This window comes from Tupaia chinensis, unplaced genomic scaffold (genome assembly GCF_000334495.1).
Source record: "Tupaia chinensis unplaced genomic scaffold, TupChi_1.0 Scaffold000311_2, whole genome shotgun sequence".
In the NCBI taxonomy this organism is placed as follows: Eukaryota; Metazoa; Chordata; class Mammalia; order Scandentia; family Tupaiidae; genus Tupaia; species Tupaia belangeri.
The window spans coordinates 6472061-6485510 of NW_006159803.1; the positions used below are offsets into that span (position 1 = coordinate 6472061).

Below are 13450 nucleotides of genomic sequence, written 5' to 3' on the forward strand. Positions count from 1 at the left end.
TTTTTTTTTTTTTTTGGTCACTCTACGATAGGGCACATGCACTTGGTAGAGAAAGACAGAGAGAACGCTCCCCCTAGAGGGACTGGCTATGCCTCTCCTCCTCTCTCCTCTTGTGATTTTGACACATATGCACATGCACGCTGCGTGTTTCTGAAGTCGCTGGGTCCAGGACTCAGACACACAGTTGGCCATGGGGGATTCAGCTGCCTTAACCACCACTCAACTGGCTGGCCCAATTCCAAATTCTTAACCTACTAATAGAGAACGCTCCCCCTAGAGGGACTGGCTATGCCTCTCCTCCTCTCTCCTCTTGTGATTTTGACACATATGCACATGCACGCTGCGTGTTTCTGAAGTCGCTGGGTCCAGGACTCAGACACACAGTTGGCCATGGGGGATTCAGCTGCCTTAACCACCACTCAACTGGCTGGCCCAATTCCAAATTCTTAACCTACTAATTTTTCCTTCCAGTTTGGACACTACTTTGAAACTACGTATGATACAAGCTATAATGACAAAATGCCACTTTCAACCCATAGTAGGTGGATTATGCTTTTTCATTCTTATGTTCTCAGACCCTCCCTAAGGGCCTAGCATATAGAAGGGACTCAAAAATAAACTGAATGGGTGAATAAGTGCACAGATGAGTGAACAATTGCTTCTTTTTCTCAATGTTGATAGGACTCATTGCGTATTCCTTCAGAAATAGAGTGAGATTAGTTACTAAAACTCCTTGTTGACTATTTCAATTTGTCTTTGCTTATCTTTTCTCTCAGGATTTAAAAGGGAGCCTCACTGGTTCCCAGGACATCAACCTGAACTGGATCCTCCTCCATACAAATGCACAGAGAAGTCAACATATATGAATAGCTATTCAAAGCCTCAAATTGCGCATCACTCTGAGTGTTTGTGGGATCCTAATTTTGATCAATTTCAGCATCCAGGATTCTAAGAAAGAAAAAGAAGTTTCTTTCTTCTTCAAGGTAGAATGAAGGAGGTAGCGCATTCTAAGCACAACTAAAAGTTTGCTCACTCTACCAGTTTTACTCTCCGAATAAATAAAACACAAAACACAGAAAATATCCTCTATTCTTTTTTTGTATTTTAGCAATATTTATGTCAACATTAAGTTAAATTTGTATAGTCTTACTTCTACCTTAGAGGTGCTACAGAAGGGCCTTATAAAGAATTATTGTGCTCAAATCTACAACTTCTTAGCTCCTCCCAAAAAAGGGTTTGCAGCATGACCAGTCCCCATGGGGTGTACTTTCTCACTTTCTCTTTCTTTAGTGCAAGCTCCCTTTTTCTCTAGTAAGTGCATGTGCCCTCTGGCAAATTGGAAAAAAAAAAAAGATCAATTGTCAACTGCCCCACAAAGATCACTAAAAGAGCCTGTTGTTCAAACAAAGCTGAATTTCTGAAACCTACTAGAGGTGGAAGAACATCAACTTGACACAGTCTTATATAATAAAAATGGGGATATTAGAGTAGGGTATTTATAGAGTTCTGGGATAGGGCTTAACTAATTTAAGAAGGGTCTTTCAAAGCAGGGACCTAGTAGAGACCAAGAAAAGGTTGTGAATAGTTTAGGGTTGGCAAACACAGGGAGGCAGCATCTGTATTTTTGTTTGTTTGTTTCTCTTTTTAAAAGTTTATACATTTCATGGGGTCAATAGGTGACATGGTGGTTAAAGGTGCTGGATTCTCACATAACTGACGATAGTTTGAGTCCTGGGCCTGGTGACTTGCTTTCTCATTTTCCCTTTCTCTCTCTCTGTCTCTGATCAAATTAGAATAATAATAAATGGAGACCAGCAGTTAGTATAATGGTTATGTCACTGGACTCCCATGTAGTCGACCGTGGTTCGAGTCCTGGGCCCGGTGGCTTAAACTCCCGCTGGGCACATATGCGTGTGTGCCCAAGATCCCAAGAGGAGAATGGAGAAGGGATTGCGGTATGGTCATCCCCCCTGGGGGGTGATTTCTCGCTTTCTGTCTCTCTGTCTTTCTGGTGAGCACACACGCCCTATAGCAGAAACCTCTCCAAAAAAAGAAAAAAAAAGAATAATAATAAATGGATTGGATAAATAATTATTTTTTAAGTATATATATTTCTTCTGTAAGTAATAGAGACACAGAGAGAGAGAGAGACAGACAGACAGCCTCCCCAGCAGGAACTTTTATCTGCAGCCTTCACCCAGTCCTGGCATGGGCAAGCACATACCCAGTGTACTCAGGGAGTTTTCTAGACTTGAGCCAGGAACCTTCCCATATGGGATTGCCACACAGAGCATGGTGTTTTACCACTGTTGCATCATCTGTCCCTAGTCTTAGTTTTAATATGCTAAACTTCTCAGTATTTCCTTTTTTTTTGTCACCTGTTTAACAAGACTGTGTGATATATGTGAGATTATATTATATATTGTTTACTTCAACAAAAGACAAAAAACATATCTCCCCTAATTTACCCCCCTAAACTGTCATTATTTTATGCTCCAAATATTATGTTGTAAATGATATTACACAGTGACTAGGTTTCATTTTTTTCTGTATGAATATCTATTCGTCCCACCATTAGTTATTGAAAAGACAATAATTTCTGCATTGCTCTTCAACATCATTTTTATTGTAAACCAACTATCCATAAGTGTGTAGGTCTGTTTCTAGGCTATTATATCCTATTAGCATAATTGTCATTCTTAGTATTATCTTAGTTATAATGCCTTAATTACCTATAGTAATCCTAATAATTTGTTAAGTATTAACACCTAATCATAGATCAAGTACTTTCACCTCATTTTCTTCATGAGTGTCTTGGTTATTTTTTATCTTTTTCCTTATAAAATTTAGTACCACCTTGTTCCCCAAAAATGTACTATTTTGGTATTTTATATTTATATGTGTATCTTTGCAATATGAATATTATCTTACAGGTATATATTTATATACATATATATAATAGATATATATTTTAAGTTTGTATATTATATATCTTACTCTATTCTGTATGTGGCACACTTTTAAAATTAAACATACAAAGATATCTTCAAAAAGTTTATGAAAAATGAGTATTAGGAAAAAAAACTAAATGGATCCCAAAATCTTTTGGCACCAATATATTTGACTTTAGTTCCAATTTTCCATGGCCTTTTTTTTTAAAAACAATTTTTTTTATTTAATTTTATTTATTCATTCATTCATTTTAATTTCACCAGAGACACACACATACACACACACACACAGCATGATGTTCAATCAGGAGGTTGGGGTTCAAGACTCAAACCATGGTCAGCCATGTGGGAGTGTCTAGCACCTTAATCACCATGCCACCTGCTGGTCTCTCCATGACCTTTTTGATGTTTCCTCATACATCACATAAAATTTGTCATTTTAACTGTTTTTTTAAGTGTACAATTCATTGGCAAAATGTATATTCTCAGTGTTGTCCAATCATCACCACAATTATTTATTCATGTATTTTTGACCATCAAATCAAATATATTACTGTATTCATAATTTTCTTTTTGGAGAGGTTTTGCTATAGGGCGCGTGTGCTCGCCAGACAGAGAGAGATAGACAGAAAGTGAGAAATCACCCCCCATGGAGGATGACCATGCTGCAGTCCCTTCTCCTCCATTCTCCTCTTGGGATCTTGGGCACATACGCACACGCACCTGGCGTGAGTTTAAGCCACCGGGTCTGGGACTCCAACTGCAGTCAACTACATGGGAGTCCAGCAATGTAGCCATGATGCCAACTGCTGGTCCCACTATATTCATAATTTTCAATAGAGAATTTTACATTCTAGAGTTTATTGTTTTTTTCTCTATCCCTCTCCCACCCACCCATCCTCTACAATCCACTACCGCCCTTTAATCACCACTATTTTCACAACTTTTTCAACATCCTAAACTGAAACTGTGTACCTATTTTTTTAGAGAGAGCATAGGGTATCTATGCTCACTGGAGAGACAGAAAGCAAAAAATCACCCCCAAGGGAGGATAGCCATGCTACAATCCCTTCTCTTCCATTTTTCTCTCGGGATTTTGGACATGCACACACACGCACCCAATGTGAGGTTTAAACTGCCAATTCCAGGACTTGAACCACAATTAGCTTTGTGGGAGTCCAGCAACATAACCATTACACCATCTGCTGGTCCCATGAAACTCTATACCTATTAAACAATAATGGGACCAGCAGATGGCGTAATGGTTTTGTTGCTGGACTACTATATAATCAACCGGTTTGAGTCCCATACCTAGCCACTTAAAACACACTGGGCATGTGTATGTGCATGCCCAAAATCCTGAGGGGAGAATGGAGGAGAAGGGATTCTGGTGTGGCCATCCTCATGGAGGGTGATTTCTTACTTTCTGTCTGTCTTTCTCTGTGCCTTTAGTGAGTACATGTGCTCTACAGCAAAAATCTCTCTAAAAATAAATAAATAAACAATAACTCAAGACAGAAGATTTCCCAGATACTTTGATGACCCCCCCGCTCATCTTCTAGCTGTTGGTAACCTCTATTCTACTTTCTGTCTCTGAATTTTTTCTACTCTAGGTACCTAATTTAAGTGGACTCATAATTATTTGTTCTTATGTGTCTGGCTTACTTTGGTTAGCATAATGTTTCCAAGATTCATGTTATATATGCCACATATTCTTTTTAAGACTGAATAATAGTCAGTCGCGTGTATATACTGCATTTTGCTTCTCTAGTCATCTGCTGATAGACACTTGGGTTGTTTCTACCTTTTGACATTGTGAATAATACTGTTAGGAAAACTGTTCTACAACTATCTCTTTGAGTCTTTGATTTCAATTCTTTCAGGTATATATCCGGAAGGGGAATTGCTAGATCACATGATAATTCTACATTTAACAGTCTGGGGACACTTTTCCACATTTGTACTATTTTATGTACCCACCAGCAATGTACAAGTGTTCCAATTTTCCCACATTCTCACTAACACTTTTTTTTCCCTCATGAATATTTCTTTCTTTATGGGATTCTTGTTACATTCCATTCATCTGCATATCTGTCTTTATACCAATACCACACCATTTTTTGTTTTATTTAAACTTATTCCATAGGACACATGCAATCACCAGAGAGAGATGGACAGACAGAGAGAACAAGTGAGAAATTACCCTCCAGGGAAGATGGCCACACCACAATCCCTTCAGCTCCATTCTCCATTTCAGGATTTGGGGCAAGTACACATACAGACCTAGCATGATTTTCAGTCCGCCATGTCTGGAACTCGAACTGTGGAGTCAGCCATGTGGGATCTAGCAACTCAGCCTCCATACCATCTGCTGGCCCAATAACCAATACCACACCATTTCAATGACTATAGTTTTATTTATTTATTTTTAATTTGCCAATAACACCTATTTTCTATCTTGTAATGGTCTTTTTTTTTCTTACTATATGGCATGTACTCTTATCAGAAAGAGACAGACATAGAAAAAATGAGAAAGCATTCCCTGGAGAGATGACCACACCACAGTCCTTTTTCTCCCTTCTCTCAGGATGCACATGTTTGTGTGTGTGTGTGTGTGTGCCCAGCATATTTTCCAAGCTGCCAGGTAAGGGGCTTGCACTGCACAGTTAGCCATGTGGGATGTAGCTGCCTTAACCACCCACATCACCAGCTTGCCCTGTGATAGCCATCTTAGTAGGCATAAAGTGGTTTCTCATTGTGGTTTTGATTTGCATTTCCCTAGGGGCTAATGATCCTGAGCGTATTTTAATGTGCTTATTAACAACTTGTAAATCTTCTTTAGCATAATGACCCTAAAGACAATTATTTGAAGAAAATGGATCCCAACAGTTCTAGGTGGGCAATTTTTCAATTTTTAGGGTCATTTTTAGCATGGCTGAATCTGCCTGGTTTTCAAATTGACACCCTTTAAACATAAATTAACTTTAAAAAAAGAAAAGGAAAAAGGCATACTGGTCTGAGATAAGTATAAAAAAGTCCTATGCCAATGAATACCCATAGCAAAGATGTGATGTAGAAGAGAATACAGGACTAGTCTAGCTTAACCACTTCCAGTAACAATAAAGTCTGGCCTTGCACATTCTGAACAAGTTTATTGAAAACATAAATATCATTATCTAATAGTCAAAATTATGGTGTATTTAAGATCACTAGAGTCATTAAAGTTTTTGTCTGCTTGAGAAATCCCCTGATAATTCACTAAAATAATTAAAGTTCATACATGTTTCTAGGGCATTCTTTAGTTTTATCCTCTTAATTCAACCTCTTTCAGTTCAGATGTTTTTGCCTACCAGTAACAGAAAACCCTTGTCAAAACACATTTAAAAATAACAAGACACAAGTTCAGAAGCTCTAGAGTTGGCTAAATCAGTAGTTCATTGACCCTTCAAGGACCCGGTGTCTTAATCTTCATGTTCAGCCACCCTCAGCATTTCATGGAGGTCTACTCATGGATTCCATATGGCTATAGCAATCTGAACATCACATTCCTATTCTCCAATATCCAGAGGAAGGAAAAAAAAGAAGATACCTGCCCTATACTCTCTTGCATGTGTGTTTTCTCTTTCTTTCTTTCTCTTTTGGTGAGTCTTAAGCATATTTTCTTAGTTTAAAAACCTTTTCCAGAAATATTGCTAGTAGACTTCCCTGTCTCATTTACCAGAATTGGGTCATATTCCTTTCATGATTATCACTGCAGAGAAAAGGAATTTCCATGCTTGGTATGGGCTAATTGAAATAGACTACCTGCTTGGTAGTTAAGTGACCTGGATTCCACATGGCTGATTATGTAGTTCAAGTCCCAGATCCGGTGGCTTGAAAAAAACACTGGCTGCATGTGCATGCATTCCCCAAATCCTGAAAAGATGGAGAAATGGAGAAAGATTGTGCTGTGGCTATCCCTCCTTGAGGGATGCTTTCTCATTTACCTTTTCTCTCTCTCTCTCTCTCTCTTTCTCTTTCTCTCATGAGCACACATGCTTTCTAGCAAATTTTAAAATAATAAAGTTTAAGTCATAAAAGAAATTTTCAAAAGGAAAAAACATGTCAGACACATGTGTATGCATGCCCAAAATCGTTAAAGGAGAGAGAAGTGGAGGAGAAGGGCTTAGGGTATGGCCATTCCACATGGCTGGTTACTTTCTCACTGTCCCTCTCTCTGGCAAGTGCATACACCCTCTGGGAAATTAAAAAGGAAAAAAAAAGATTACTTGTAGTAGTAGCTTGGATTTGCCTCTCTGAAGCACATGGCTAGGGAGCCTATGGAGGATACTTAAACCAATCTGGGATTTTGTTGGTAAGATCGAAGCTTGTAAATAGTTTCTGGTTAGGCAGCCAACAGTATTTGCTGTACAACCACCAAAAACAACAACAAAAAATGCCTGTAAGGTTAGAGGAAAATGACTCTTCTGGGTAGAGCACAGAATTTCAGACAAATAGGGAGTTGTGGGCTTTTGTTTGTTTGTTATTGTTGAGCTTTTTGCTTTAGGGCATGTGTACTCCCCAGGGAGAGAGACAGAGACAGTGAAAGGCAAAGCAAGAAATCACTCCCCAAGCGGGATGGTCACTCCGCAATCCCTTTTCCTCCATTCTTCCAGTATCTTGGGCACACACGCACTCATGCCCAGTGTGAGTTTCAAGCCACCAAGTTCAGAACTCAAACTGCAGTCAGCCATGTGGAAGTCCAACGACATACGGCTATGCCATATACTACCCACAGGGGAGTTGTTTTCTAAGATAAGCATTTTAAGCCTGTGTAGATTTGCAGTTTATGTTGTTCTAGCTCCACACTCCTCCACCATGAAAAATTTAGGCAACTGTTTTATGTAAATTATTTCAGATGTGTGATCAGTCCCCAAATTGTAGGTTTTGAGAAGGCAAGAATCTTTTTTGTGCTCCTTTTAAAAAATTAGACAGAAGCTGCTAAAAATAATAGTTATTTCCTCACGTTTATGTCATATTACCTACAGCAGAGCTATTTTTCATGGCAAAAGTTTTATCTAGACTCATGAAACTGAAATGAGGGGCTTTCTTTCTTTCTTGGAGTAGTATGTCTTCATTTAAGCTAAACAACAGGATCACTTATTGATCAGTTATTAATAGTAGGTCTAAAACATACCTTTTTTTTTTTTTTGAGAGGTTTTTGCTATAGGGCATGTGTGCTTGCCAGAAAGATAGAGAGAGACAGAGTGACAGAAAGCAAGAAATCACCCCCCAGAGGGGATGGCCACACCGCAATCCCTTTTCCTCCATTTTCCTCTGAGGAGCTTGGGCATGCACACACACGTGCCTGGTGTGTGTTTAAGCCACCGGGTCCGGAACTCGAACTGTGGCCTACTACATGGGAGTCCAGCAACATAGCCATTGCGCCAACTGCTGGTCCCTAAAACATAACTTTTTTATGGTAGGGCATTGAACTGGATATTTTCAGTCTTAGTTTAGTAGGTGTTTGCTGGATTATTTAGACTAGAGAGGCTTGTTGTGTTACTAGTATCACCTATATCTTACTTATTGCCCTTGTAAATTAGCTGAAGGTGATGCTTGCCAGTAGGAAAATGTCAAGTAACATTGGGTCACCATGTTTTCCCTGTTGAGGTAATTAATTTCAGAGATTCACTATGGCCTTTTATGTGGTGTTATCCAGAGTTCATTCAAGTTTGTTCCAGATGTTGAAACTGAAGGCTAAAATCAAAGAGGGTGAAGAGAAAAGACCTGATATCCCCTGGTTAATTTACTTCGTACAAGAAGTCTATACACCTCAGTTCCCCAGGTTATAATTGGAAGACCCAAAGACCAGAAAAGTTAAGCAACTTGCCTAAATTTATATCATGTGTAAGTGGTGAAGTTAGTCATTCTGACCCTAAAATTCCTGGAGCCCCAAAGTCATCATGTGATGATTAAATAGATCTGGTGTATTCCTTTATTATTTTAAAATATATTGAATATTCAGACACATTCATCTGTTGCTGAATGATATTTTATTAGCTTAATAATTTGGGCCTGCCCTTAGCATTAATAAGCTTCAGCACTAGTCACAAGATTTTCATTCACTGGTGGGGAAATTTTCTTATTTTAAAAAACGCAATTAGAGAAAGGGCATCTACTTCTTGGGGGCTGCAGTGACAGCAGGCTTCTCTTCACGGGTGATGGGAATGGTGCGCTCAGGGCCTGGGGCCTGTTTCCTTGGTCCATTCACAGTGAGGACCCCATCAGATGACAGGGATGAAGTAATGGCGAGAGGGTCCACATCAGCTGGAACCCGGTATTTCCTGTGGAACTCCCTGGAGATGAAACCATGTTCATCCTAACCCAAAAGAAAGAAGAGGCAAAGAGATGAGAACAGGAAATAACGCCATTTGCCCCAAACTCAGATATCCCCATTCGCGTTATGTGAGACCAAATGCCATTTCAACTAGAGGGAAAGATAAATATTAAATAGTTGTTCATTTCAGGTTTGGCGCTAAGATGAAGTTGCCTAAGTGGTCACATCTACCAGTGAGAGTCTAAGAAATCTGAAACAGCTCAAAACTTGGTAGTTCTTCAAATCCTGAAGCACAGATATGTTTAGGGTTATTTCCCAAAGGATTAGTTCAATGCTGGCTTGACCTAAAAGATTTTGAAATCTCATCCCGGCATTGAGGATCTCTGTCCCTGAAGAAGCCCCAAAATTGTCCTGACTCTTCAGGAATGTCCCAAAATATTCCAGACCAAAAGGATTGCTCCCAGTGACTACCATCTAAGGAGACTATGACTTGAACTTAAATAATGGGCCCAAAACTCAAACAGCCCAAGGACACTAACTATACTAATTGATGCACAGGTTCTCAGTTAGCATTACTTGGTGAGAAGCAATTTTAAAGTCCTCCAAGAAAGTCCTAAGAAGCTGTTCTACTCATCATCAGAATTCCCCAAACAGTAGCTGACCCTAGCATTATGCCTGCAGGATCTCAAGCGTTTATCTACAGCAGGCTCTCAATTGATTTCCACATGGACTAGAGGAGATTAAGAGCTGAGTATAGCTCTAAAAGGAAGAAAAACCAAGTAGTCCAGCATTAATATGGGCTAAAGAGAAGTGGATTCCTTAACATCTACAAGTCACAAACTCAAGCGCCTTCGGGGTATCTGTAGTTAATGTCATTATATAAAACAACCAGGTATCTGACAACACTGTACCTAAATCAGTGGTCCTCAACCTTGACTGTAGATTAGCATTACCTAGAGAGCGTTTAAAAATGCTGATGCCTGGGTTCCACTCCTAAAAGTTCTGCTTTAACTGATCTGAGGTATATCTGAGTGTTGGGATTTTTGACAATTCTGTTGATTTTAATGTGGCCAAAATGGTGAGTGAATTTTCTGTCTATCCCATCAAAGGTAATCAAATCAAAATGAGGAGCCGGCAGATGGCGCGGTGGTTGAGGGTGTTGGACTCCTATATGGCCGACTACGATTCCTTCTCTCTCTCTCTTTCTCTCGTCAAATTAGAAAATAAAGTTAAATAGAATAGATATTTCTTTAAAAAAGAAAAAACAATCAAAACAAACAGTGGCCACTTCTTTGGTCAAAATAACAACAAATCTAATCCCTGATTTAATGCTCTAGCTGTTGATTTGTAACCCCTGAGGACCTTTACGGCTTGAGACTGGAATGTTGCCAACCTCAGAGGCTAATAGCAGTACTTGGCATGCTAAATGAATGAGCAGAAGGAAAAACGAGCTACATACCTGGCGCTCTTCATGTTTGCCATGCACCTCAATCACGTCTCCCAGCACCTTGACCTTGAGTTCCTCTGGGGAGAAGTGTTTCACATCCAAGTTGACAGAGAACCTGTCTTTCTCTAGGCGCATCTAGAAACAGCAAGGGAAGGGAAGGGGATAAGAGGAGATGGCAAGAATGTCAATGGCACAGGTGCAGTCTCATTCTGCAAAATTGCTTTCTGTCTGTGTCTTTATCCTTCCTTTCTTGCTAAAAATCCCCCTTTTTGAATAAACATGGCTCCCTGGCTCAGGGAAGTCACCACTGTGGGGTCCAAGGCATACCTCTTAGTCATCAGGCCCAAACTTTATTTACAGGCACAGGGAAAAAGATCGCTCAGGGGACCAATCACAAGCATGGGTCTGAGTATGGCTTCTGCTCCCTCTCTGACCCCAAAGCCTGGCTTTGTCATTTGTCTGTGAGACAAAGGCCCATTTTATTTGCTCCCATCTCTGCCAAGTTTCCCACCCACTCAATCTGGAATGTTCCGCTAGTCCTGCTTGTCCTTCTAAAGCCCTTGCCCACTCAGCTCTTGTTTACTCACACTGGAATATTTTTAAATCACAGTGTTATCTGTGACAAGTTCTGTCAGCCTTATCTGTTCATCCCCTTCTCCCACCCTCTTAGGACAAGCGAGGGGTCCCAGGACTGAACCTACATTCCTTGCTCATAAGGCTTGGACCCATGCCAGTGCCCTGTCATGGCCCTAAAAAAACCGCAAAATCACCGAAGAAGAATTAGAAGGAAGGTGTGGGGGTGGTGAAGAGCTCAAGATGAGAGAGGACTCCTGGCTCTGAAACTTGAGATGATAGCATTTGTCAAGAGTATGAGGTATTAGAAGAGGTGAGCAAAGGCATTTGAAGGCCTCTCTGCCCCTGCAGGTCATTATGAAAACAAAACAAAACAAAACAAAACAGAAAGGGCTATCCTGCCTAGAAATTAGGGGTCAGGGGACGATGTTCACGGTGCATGGGAAAATAAATGGAATGCAGAAGGCATCCAAACGAAACAGGTGTCTAGGAGAGAGGTACTAGTAAACCTCACTTTCCTTCATTTCTAGAACACACGTGCCTAAACTGGCTTACTCAGGGAGGGAAAGGAAAACAGATGGAGAAGTTTCTAGGAGGTCCCAGGAAGGACTATCCTGCCCTGGCAGTGGGAAGACTCACCTCTGAAAGTCCAGTGTCAATCCAGCTGGTTCCCCGCAGAAATGAGGGCAGCCGAAAGTAAAAGGGGCTCAGGGAAGTAGATGTCGGGAAGAGATCAGACTCCAACAGGTGCTCCCCAAAGAACTGGTCAAAGAGACGGCTGGGAGAGTGGAAAGGAAAGAAGGGGCGGCGGATCCAGGGGTGGTGGATGGCGATGTCCATGGTGGCTAGGTGAGTGTGAGGGGTAAGCTGGCTGGTCAGCTCCTTCAGCTGCCGCTACAGCCAGTCCCTTATATATGCAGTCTTGTGAAGCTTCTGGAATGGTGATGTCAGGGGTTTTATTATCCCAGCTCACCGCCGGTTCATGGACACTTGTGATCGGGGATTTGGCAGTGTGACACATACCCAGTACTCACTGAGCTAAGAAAAGAGAAACACAAACCCGTCTGAGCTGGCCAGTGACTTGTCATGGTCTTGTTTCACCAGCTTTCTGTCCACACCCAAGGCACCCACCCCCACCCCCTGTTCTCTGGAGCTGGGACAGAGTCAGGAATCTCAAGCAGGCAGCTGGTGTGCCCCTCCTCCTCCTCTTCCATCCCGCATGCCAGGGGAATCAGGCCAGCAACTATCTTGGGCCTGGGCAGGGACTGGAATCTTCCTAGGCTGGTCCCAGATCCTTAACTCTTTGCGGGTCCCTAGGGGAGAGCAGTGATCGCCAACAGGCCAATATCAGGCATCTATGTGGTGACCTTGGGGGATCTGGGTTCAGGAGAGGACTCTGGCATTAAACTGGGTGGAAAGACCCCACCCCCCAAAAAAGGGCAGAAGAGGGTTTTTTGCATCTTTAATCCCACAGCTTGCAGAACATTAAATCCTGGAGTGCTTTATGAAGTAGTGTGCAAGGTGCCTGAGATGAGAGGAGGAAAGGTGGTGTGGAGACGTGCAAACCATTTGGGAGGGTCTCAGCTAGGCCTCTACTTCCCTCTGGCCCCAGCTCCCCTCCAAGCTCTCTCCAGGCCTGGACCCCCAGCTGTCCTCTCAGGCCCCCTGCGACAGCTGAAGGGTGTGCGGGGGAGGGGACTGGGGGTCCGGCGGCGCTGGTCACACCCTCCTAGCACGCACTCAGGTCCCCCGCCCCTCCTCCCAAGACTCCGCACTATTTTGGGTGGTGTAGACCCCGCCCCCACCTCGGACAGAGCCTGGGCTCTCTGGGCAGCTGGAGGGGTCGCGCTGCGCCTGTTGGGGCTGCTCCTCTGACCAAGGGCCGCGACTGCGTCTGCAGCCATGTCGGGCCGCTCGATTCCACATGCCCACCCAGCCACCGCCGAGTACGAGTTCGCCAACCCGAGCCGCCTGGGCGAGCAGCGCTTCGGAGAAGGTATGGCACAGACGCCTCCCCTTTGCCACCCACCCCCACCTCCTGAAATTCCGGGCTGACCTCCCAATGTTTCTGGCCTCCACCCCACTTGGGGCTTAATGATCTCCCGGGGCAGCCATCTCCTAGCCCAGACTCCCCGCCTCGCCCCTTTCCAAGCAGGGCTC

The 13450-nt window shown here is 42.3% G+C and overlaps 3 protein-coding genes across 5 annotated transcripts in view; 2 read left to right on the plus strand and 1 right to left on the minus strand.

Annotated features, from left to right (window-relative positions):
• Positions 1-1097, plus strand: part of CFAP68 (cilia and flagella associated protein 68) — a 6810-nt gene extending 5713 nt beyond the window's left edge. For all 3 annotated transcript variants that reach the window (XM_027772874.1, XM_006150979.3, XM_006150980.3), the window contains exons 4-5: positions 472-538; positions 777-1097. In XM_027772874.1, coding sequence (XP_027628675.1) covers positions 472-538; positions 777-952 — 243 coding nt within the window. In that variant the 3' untranslated portion in view covers positions 953-1097. The remainder of the gene's footprint in view (positions 1-471; positions 539-776) is intronic.
• A 7870-nt stretch (positions 1098-8967) lies between these two features.
• CRYAB (crystallin alpha B) lies at positions 8968-12331 on the minus strand. The gene is made up of 3 exons (XM_006150984.3): positions 11930-12331; positions 10730-10852; positions 8968-9312 (listed from the first exon to the last, which is right to left on the minus strand). Exons 1-3 carry the CDS (start codon positions 12128-12130, stop codon positions 9109-9111), a joined length of 528 nt encoding a protein of 175 aa, XP_006151046.1. The 5' UTR covers positions 12131-12331; the 3' UTR covers positions 8968-9108.
• Positions 12332-13101: 770 nt separating this feature from the next.
• HSPB2 (heat shock protein family B (small) member 2) overlaps positions 13102-13450 on the plus strand; it is a 2696-nt gene continuing 2347 nt past the window's right edge. Inside the window, exon 1 of the mRNA XM_027772875.1 lies at positions 13102-13286. Within this exon, the coding sequence (XP_027628676.1) occupies positions 13193-13286 (94 nt within the window). The 5' untranslated portion in view covers positions 13102-13192. The remainder of the gene's footprint in view (positions 13287-13450) is intronic.

Excerpts from the sequence above, each read along its gene's own strand:
- CRYAB (XM_006150984.3), bottom strand. The coding sequence starts at position 12,130 with ATGGACATCGCCATCCACCACCCCTGGATCCGCCGCCCCTTCTTTCCT. Across the intron at positions 10,853-11,929 it reads TTGACACTGGACTTTCAGAG|ATGCGCCTAGAGAAAGACAG; the intron begins GTGAGTCTTCCC and ends TGCTGTTTCTAG. Across the intron at positions 9,313-10,729 it reads GCAAACATGAAGAGCGCCAG|GATGAACATGGTTTCATCTC; the intron begins GTATGTAGCTCG and ends CTTTTGGGTTAG.